Source organism: Macrobrachium nipponense, chromosome 1 (genome assembly GCF_015104395.2).
Source record: "Macrobrachium nipponense isolate FS-2020 chromosome 1, ASM1510439v2, whole genome shotgun sequence".
Lineage (NCBI taxonomy): Eukaryota > Metazoa > Arthropoda > Malacostraca > Decapoda > Palaemonidae > Macrobrachium > Macrobrachium nipponense.
In genome coordinates, this window is record NC_087200.1 from 119,877,353 (window position 1) to 119,886,031 (window position 8,679).

Genomic DNA, 8,679 nt, shown 5'->3' on the forward strand with positions numbered 1-8,679 from the left:
TAAGTCCAAGGAACATGAAATAAAAGAAGCTACAAATAAAAGCCAATAGTGTAACCAACTGGTTGGTACCGGACCCGACTGAGCCTCCTTTAAGCCCAGTAGTAGTTGATGTCGTTGTTTCCCATTTCGAGAGAGCGAAAGCTTTGTCGATGGGTTTCTAGGGAGGGCTCTCGACGAATTTGGCGTGAATTTAAATTTATTTCATATGCAACAGTAGATCACTGCGCAGCAGACATAAATGTGAGATAAATAAGTATAGTTTGCTTTTGATTGTAATATCTGGCTAAGCTGACTTCATGTTGTTGTCGCTGCTGGAGATTGCGGTGAGGAATCGAGGGGATGAGGGGGGTGGTGATGGGGGTAAATGGTGCACCAAAACGTAAGGGGCCGCTGGAGGGGAGGATACAGTCGTTTCTAAATGTTACGTTTGCTGTTCACAAACATTCGTCTTGTTTTGTTTCACTATAATCACAATTACCTTTAAAATGTTTGGGATAGTGATAAATGAAAATTATGGGACGTTTGTAGTTTGTAATGTCGTTCCCTTAGCTTTCGAATGCTAGTTTTTTGCCATTAATTAACCGAGCTGATGCAATATTAGGGAAGATAAACTACACACACTTTGCCATCCAGAGTTTTCTACGCAACTACGAATTACCAACCTAATTCCTATTTTGAATTATGTTTTTGTTACTTTAGGGGGGAGTATTATGTTATTTACGCACTAGCATTTTATTACTTATATATTTTACAATCTTCTGGATTTGTGTGTGGATTTAATTCACACAAAAACAATACTACGTGATGATTGAAGTAACGTTGGCCAACCTGATCACGCCACAACACTGCCAGCGTGGAGTTGGGCTACCTTGGTTGGAGAAATTTGGTGTTTTTAATATTCGCTATAACCCATTTGGGTTACTTATGCAAGTTTGATACATTTGCCATAGGTTACTTTGAAAACTAACGACGGTAGCCATATTTTAACAGGCTGCAAACAATTAGGGCAATGGCATCCTTCCGGGTGTTTTTAGGAGTAGATTAATACTAGACATGGGAAAAATAATGTATTTGACATACATGGGTGACACAACTTTATTTTACGTAGTCAATGACTTGTCTTCTTGAAATTACAATGCCTTATTCTGCAAAAGCAGCAAGAATCCCTCCAGATTGTCCCAGAGGCCAGGGCTTTGCTGATGTAATGTTGCAGCATTGAACAGTGTTTAAAGTTAGCGTCACCGCCGATTGACTGGCGACTTCAGCGGAGAAATTTTTTTTCTTTAAATTGAGGTTTTGCTGTTTGTGTATTATAGTTTCCGATCGAGCATTCGTAGTGTAATTTGACATTGATGCCTGCAATACGCCATCCTCGGTTAAATTAAAGGTAAAATGGCAAAAAGGCGGTGGTTTGTTGGCACATGGAAGGGTCTGGCAACTCGAGCGGGGTGGGGGTGCTGGGCCATATTAACAGGAGACGCCGGAGCCAAGGCGCAGTTCGCCACTAGAGACAGAGAGCAATGGATAGATAGGATTGTACGCGCACCAACGGGATCTTTTTTTCCTACCTTCTAGCTTCCCCAAGCTGGTAAACACACGGCTGGTACTACATCCCAGAAAAAGTGCGACGCCAGCAAGTGTCAACGTCGTGGTAGTGCAAATAAAGGCCCAAGGCGGTTTGAATAGGGTCTAGTCAAAGCATCGCAAAGTGCTAATCAAGAATCTGTGATTTTTCTTCTACTTCCCGCTAATTGTGATATATATATAAATCTTCGCTCATTGATACCTACAAACCGTCAAGATGGTGCAAGGTACGTTGCTATTTTAATGGTTTTGTATTTGAATTGTGAAAGTTGCTCGTAACCCATGATAGCTGTGTGTCACCGTATGAAAGCTCGCCTGGTCGATCTTCCGTATGGGAGGAGAAATTCAATACATTTCGCTCTCGCTCATATCTCTGTCGGGCCTTAGTTATTTATTCTAGTTATTTTGTAGTTTGAGGCGTTGAAGGAGTTGATAGCTATTCAAAAAATTATTTAATTTTAAGGCTGCAATACCTTTTTTTTTTTTTTTTTATTTATTTTTTTTGTGTATTGGTTTTAGTCTGCCTACGTCAGTTAGTATAAAAACTAAAGATGCTTAGTCTAGTGTGCGATGCCCTTCTTGTGTTATGTAAAGGTTACTAGTACCGTAGAGTAGTGATTTTTAATGTATAAGAAAGGGTTTGCTAGTCATTTGGCGCTAGTGAAGTTATATTTCTCTGCATGCAAATGAGGACAGCTGTTATAGTGCGCAAAATTACTTCTAGCGTTGCCTTTACGGATTTTAAATACTAGACCCACGTACCTAAGCCAAGGCTAGTATGTATATTTTGTTCATCAGCAGATCTTTAAATTTGTGTTGTCTTTCTTAGTAGTGTTCGTTGACTCCCATGTCTGCTGCATTGAACAGAACTTAATTAATTGAAGGCTAACGTTTCACTAAGGGCTTTCTGTTTAACGGAAGGTGAAGGAGACTAGAACCAGTCAAAATATATGCGTGTTGCTAAATTTATTCCAGGCCATCGGCGGCATGGTTTCAAAAGCTGCAATCAAGTAATTAGGCAAATGAATCACCAGTAGATACGATGAAGTTTCAGAGAGTCATCCCGTCCTATATCATTGCCTTTCGGTAACTTAGGAAGTGTGTGTATTACATAGGAAAGAACAACAATTAAAAGTTAGGAAATAGTTCCTCAATGAATATGTTAATGCAATAAACCTGCTTTAAAGGTTACGATGGTACCGTTCACAAAATAGTATGCCAGTAAGCCAGGTCACAAATTGGCCAGTATTAATTTCTTATTGGATCCTAACGAAAGAGCACAGGTACCAGGACCAAGAGAAATAGGATGTAGAGAAGTCTATGGGATTATCACTTACAATTACGCGCAGTCAAGCAATTTTCTCCTTTCAAATTAACTGAGTTACTAATTAGTAACAGTTGAAGAATGCAAGGTGTTTATATTGTAGATTGGTAACCTTCTTTGCCATAGTTAACAATAAGTATTAAAAAAAATATGATTCTCAGGTTTATTCTCTTATGATTTATCTATCAGGTTTATACTCTTATTATTTATGCATCATGCATGTGTGTGTGTAGTATATATACTATGTCTAGGTTCATGACACATAAGGAAAGTGGTTGGTGAGTTAAAATGTTTTCAAGAAGAATCTATTAAAAAATTATATCTCTGGGTTTCTTGAAAGAACAGCAGTTCAACATTGCTTGTGGGAAAAAAAAAATTCAAACACAAATAAACCCAAAATGTTTTTATGTTCATTGATTCAGGTTTAGAAATGTTTGTTGATATCGAGTATGTTAGCCATTGTTAATCATTCTTTGAATTTCGCTCATTACAGGAGACGTTACAAGTGTACTAAGAGACACCACCAACCTAGAGCAGGTGCGCGAGGAGGCGAAGGAGAGGAGAAAGAGACGCAAGAAGAAGCGTTCTGGTTCCACTCTTGTTGCCAGTGTTTTCAGTGGTAAGTGTGCTAGTAATTTGTACAGTTAATAGTAATGGTCATTGAAATTTAAATTTGGTAAACTAGAGAATTTTCAATAGGTGACTGAAGTCTTCCCAATATTTCATTTAACTGTTAATCTTGGGCCTACATCTTGGGAAATTTAATTACCTGATAGTACGTATTTCATAAATAACTATTTTTTTTTTTCAGATCTGTACAAACTTACCGGCGAGGTGTTGGGGCAGGGTGCATATGCGTCAGTGCAGACATGTGTCAACATCTATACAGACATAGAGTATGCTGTAAAGGTAAGTGTAAAGAGGAAACTTTTATTTTATAGATCATCACACATTAGGGCTTGCAGAGTCATGTTTTGTACATAGTGTAGCTTGATGCTTTTATTTGATAGTTTATTTTATATCCTATACTTAGCAAGTGTGTTTTGTTCCAATTTCAGATCATTGAAAAGGTACCATCACATAGCCGAACGAGAGTGTTTAAGGAAGTTGAGATGTTCCATCACTGCCAGGGACACAAGAACATCATCCAGTTGGTGGAATTCTTTGAAGAGGATGATAAGTTCTACCTGGTCTTTGAGAAAATCTATGGAGGGCCTTTGCTATCTCACATTCAGCGAAGGACTCACTTTACTGAAGCAGAGGCATCCATGGTCATCCGAGACCTTGCCTCTGCACTAGCTTTCTTACACAGTAAGGGTATTGCACACAGAGATCTCAAACCTGAGAATATCTTGTGTGTATATCCGGACCAATTGTGCCCAGTGAAAATTTGTGACTTTGATCTGGGTTCTGGAATAAAGTTCAACTCTAATTTAAGTTCACCGGTGATGACCCCCCAGTTATTAACGCCAGTAGGCTCTGCAGAGTTTATGGCACCAGAAGTGGTGGAGGGATTCATAAGTGATGATGCTGGGCCATATGACAAGAGGTGTGATCTTTGGTCCTTGGGTGTGGTAACATACATTCTTTTGTGTGGTTACCCACCTTTCTGCGGCAACTGTGGTGAAGATTGTGGATGGGAGCGAGGGGAGGCCTGTCCTCAGTGCCAGGATCTTCTTTTCAATAACATTCAGGATGGCAGCTATGAGTTCCCCAAGCCAGAGTGGTCGTACATTAGCGAGGAAGCCAAGGATCTGATTCGAAAGCTACTCGTGAAGGATGCATCTCAAAGATTGTCTGCTGAGATGGTCCTTGCCCATCCTTGGGTTAAGAATGGTGGGCCTACGACCTGCTTGGAAACGCCCAATGTCATCAGAAAGTAAGTATGCCCGCCCGCTCATGAGCATCTAGATGTAATCTATACTGTCTAATATACTATATGCACTGTTAACATTTTGGTTATTAGTTGAATGTTAGTTATTAGTTGTATTTAATTGCCAAGCTAATTACAATATTTCTTTCAGGAACCACAGTGCACAACAACTTTCGCTATTTGCCGAGTCGTGCATGGCACTCAATCGCGTCCTGTTGCAGCATTTCAGCATGAATCAGGATGAAGATTGCGAGAACATGCATGGAGTTGATCCTCCATTCGGCCTGTCACCCCCTTCAGAGTCGCGTCTTGCCCAGAGGCGACTTCGTTCTATCAGCCTCAATACTGAGCACCTCCTCACTGCCACCGGCTAACTGGCCTCCTTGCCAGTAACTCAGGGTCAGGTGCTACACTGTTGTCACCATTAGCAGTGTAGAACCATTGTTTTTTCTTTAATTTTTTTTTTCTATGTTTGTTTAGGCTTGAACTCTGTTGGCAAAGTATTGTTGCTAAGAATCCTGAATGTAATAGGAATCAGAGCAGCAAGGTGAGCTATAGGGTATCGTGTTAAGCCACCTTTAATATTTTTTCCTATAGTATTACAATAATAATGTGTAATGGAGGTTTAGCCAGCTCATTGATGATCAAATATTTAAAACTATATATAAAAGTATTTGTTTATTCAGTTTTTGTTATATAGATATATATATGTGTAGGCACAAAATTTGAGATATATTTTCATATAAGCTTTATTGAGTCCAGGGTATAACCATCTTTTGACTTGGATTCATAATTAATTTTTTTTAGTGCCAATTATTGAAAGTGGGCTATAACCAACAAATTAAGTACAAAGATTATAAAAAAATCCTCTTTGAATCTGTCCTGAATGCCACTGTAAAATAAGGTTAACGAGTATTGCGATGGTGTGTGAATATCTCTCCCTCGTGGACGGCCTGTGTGGATCGTTAGGAGCGGGCACTGTGATACTCTTATTAGTGTGTAAGGTTGAGAGGACCCCCAGTCGTAATATTGCTTGGAATAACAATGTTTCTCTTTGTGTGTGGTGCTTAGTAACTTAAGTTGATAGTTGTAATCCCAGTAAGTGCCTATGCTTTGATGTCAGATATGACAACATTTAAGTCCCAAATTGCTTAGGTAATAGAAAAATACTAAAAAGAGCATTGGTTTCAGGTCAATAAAATCAGGTCCAAAAGTTCAAACTAGAGGGTCATTTCAGGACAGTCCAGCCTACATGTAGTGTTAAAGAAAACAAAACTTGAATTTATGGATGCATAAAACATTTCAAAATTCTAGTCTCTTTTTAAAATGCACAAGGTCTTGATTCACATTGCCTAGAGTACCCATTTGATAACAGTTTGATGGAAGCACTACAGGTCACTTGGGCTCTTTAAATTCAGTTAGATGATAGGACTAGTTGTGTTGTTTTTTATTTTTATTTTTTTTTTATTTTTTATTTTTTTGCAAGTTTACTATTTACACCTTATGTAATGGAGGGAGAATCTCTCTCTCTCTCTCTCTCTCTCTCTCTCTCTCTCTCTCTCTCTCTCTCTCTCTCTCTCTCTCTCAATCTCTCTAATTTTTTTTTTTTTTTTTTTATTAGGCAAGAAATCCCAACTAAAGGCTGCCACCATTTAAAAGTTAAATATGAAATAAATGATGTGTGTACCTGGAGTGCCATGGCTTGTGCACATGCTGCCCACGTCCTAAACGATCCACACTTCCCCGTCCTGTAGAGTTACGTTTTGTTACTGTTTTCTATCTTTTTATACATTGGATAGGCTATAAAGTAAGAGTTGATTACTTCTTAAATTTTGCCAAAAACTCATTTGTTTCTACAGAGCAAAGAATTGGCTCTGGTTTGTTTTTCATAAATCTGTCAGTCATGTTAGTTTCTACCTTGTTACCTGAAGGTATGTGATCGTACCATTCATTCACAAAGGTAGAAACTAAGATGTAAAGTACTGCAGAAGCTTTTGGTTGGGGCGGTACATAAGGACACACCATATGTCATCCTCTCCCTGTCATTCCATGGATAGGCCGATTGTGTAAAAAAAAAAATGTATATATATCGAATACAATAATTGGTAATCCTTTAGTAGTGTTTTGAAAACTGCTATTGGTTGCCTCTTGACCCAGTGATGTAGGTGCAGTGACCATAGGAAATGACAGTGAGGGAGAGAAGAAAGGAACAGTTTATTCATTGGTTGTCATTGTATGTTGCCCCTATGACATTCCTCATACATTTTTTTTTAAATCATAGTAGCAGTATGGTTGATCCACAAACACTGGTCATGCTTGCCTCATGCTCCTTATCATATCATGATCTCATATTCAGTCAACCATGCAGGGTGAGGAGATTTTTCTTATTTATTTGTCATTGCTGAGTCGATCCTCTTTGCTATACTTCATCCAGCCATCTGAAGAGGTTGATTAGCAAACAACATAAACCATCAACCCCCCTTCCTCCCCCTTTACTGAAATGAGGAAGGGATTTGACTATTGTCTAGTGGTTTCATATTTTTGCATCATGTAAGTTTTTTTTTTTTTGTCTTTCTTTTCTTTGCAGGTCAAGCAAGATTTTTTTCTGCAATTTAAGTAAGATTATGGTTTAATGTTGTTTGTTAGTAGTGACCAGGAGTATAGTCCATGTGATAGCTCAAGGATCAGCCATACTGTTGTTCATCATCATCCTTGTCTTCCTGCTGTATCGCCTCAGTGCGTACGAGAGGAGAGAAAGTTCATCTATTTTGTGGCCCCCCTAATTTTTTTTTCTTTTTTTTTTTTTATATAATAACCATAGTTATTTTGTCTACCAGGTGTTCTGAGCAATTAGTTTCAACTCAAAAGTATTTAAACTACTGGAAGTCCATGAGAGGCAATTAATAGCATGAAAAACTAGTTGGCTGATTTAACAGAACACTTGGCAATACTGAAGTAAGATTCACTAATTAACCACTTTACTGTATGTGGAATAATTTATATTGATGAATTTATATACATGAATATATATATTTAATTATATGAAATCATGAAGGGAGGCCCCTTGTATTTGTTTGTACCTGTCCATAGTAGGTCGGTACATTTTACAAGTGTTAAGATAAAACAAATAATGCTTGTATGAAAAGAGGAAGTTGATATTTCTTGTACTGTATACCCTGAGCTCACTGAAACATCCAAAAGTAAAATTATAGAGCGCCACCAGGGAGGAAGTGCAAATAAAAGTTATCTTTTTATATTTATGTTTCACTATGTCCTTCTTAATTATTTATATAATGAGTAGTAATGTTATTTTGTTAATCATGATGCCTGGCAGTGTTTGGCAGTTATATATAATTAAGAATTCTGAAGCAATGTCATACTTACAGCAATCCAACACTAAAAGAAACCATGTTACTATAACTGGAAACGAAAAGTGCAAGGCAAGTAAGACCTGCATCCATAAATTTTAATAGTAACTTATTAGAACTAGTAAGTACTGAGGAATTATAGTGGTTGAATGATCTGAAATAAAATGACAAAACTGTGCAAACAAAAATATTTCCAAATGCGTTCTTCACCACGCTTTTCTACATGAACCATGCATAAACTTATCCAAACCATGTCTACCTCATCTATAGAGTAGCAGTACATATGGTCAACATAGGCAGTAGTACATTGCATTTTGTTCATGAAACTTACCTGTCAGATATATATATAGCTGTATTCTCTGAAGTCAGACAGAATTTCTAAAACTTACGACACACGTAGTGGGGAGTTTAGTGGTTAGTACCCATTCCCCCCGCCGCTGGAGGCGGGTATCCAGGAACCATTCCCATTTTCTATCAGATTTCTTCTGTCGCGGTGTCGTAAACATCTGTTTTACACACCTCCGCCTCAG

General features: G+C 38.1%; 1 protein-coding gene across 2 annotated transcripts in view; it reads left to right on the plus strand.

Moving 5' to 3' along the window:
- Positions 1-8,035, plus strand: part of LOC135219586 (MAP kinase-interacting serine/threonine-protein kinase 1-like) — a 19,224-nt gene extending 11,189 nt beyond the window's left edge. Inside the window, exons 1-5 of one of the 2 annotated variants that reach the window (XM_064256474.1) lie at positions 1,481-1,811; positions 3,402-3,527; positions 3,720-3,817; positions 3,967-4,787; positions 4,933-8,035. In XM_064256474.1, coding sequence (XP_064112544.1) covers positions 1,802-1,811; positions 3,402-3,527; positions 3,720-3,817; positions 3,967-4,787; positions 4,933-5,155 — 1,278 coding nt within the window. In that variant the 5' untranslated portion in view covers positions 1,481-1,801 and the 3' untranslated portion in view covers positions 5,156-8,035. Of the gene's footprint in view, positions 1-1,480; positions 1,812-3,401; positions 3,528-3,719; positions 3,818-3,966; positions 4,788-4,932 lie in introns of those variants that run through there. The other variant, XM_064256473.1, reaches the window with a different exon arrangement.
- The last annotated feature ends 644 nt before the right edge of the window (positions 8,036-8,679 follow it).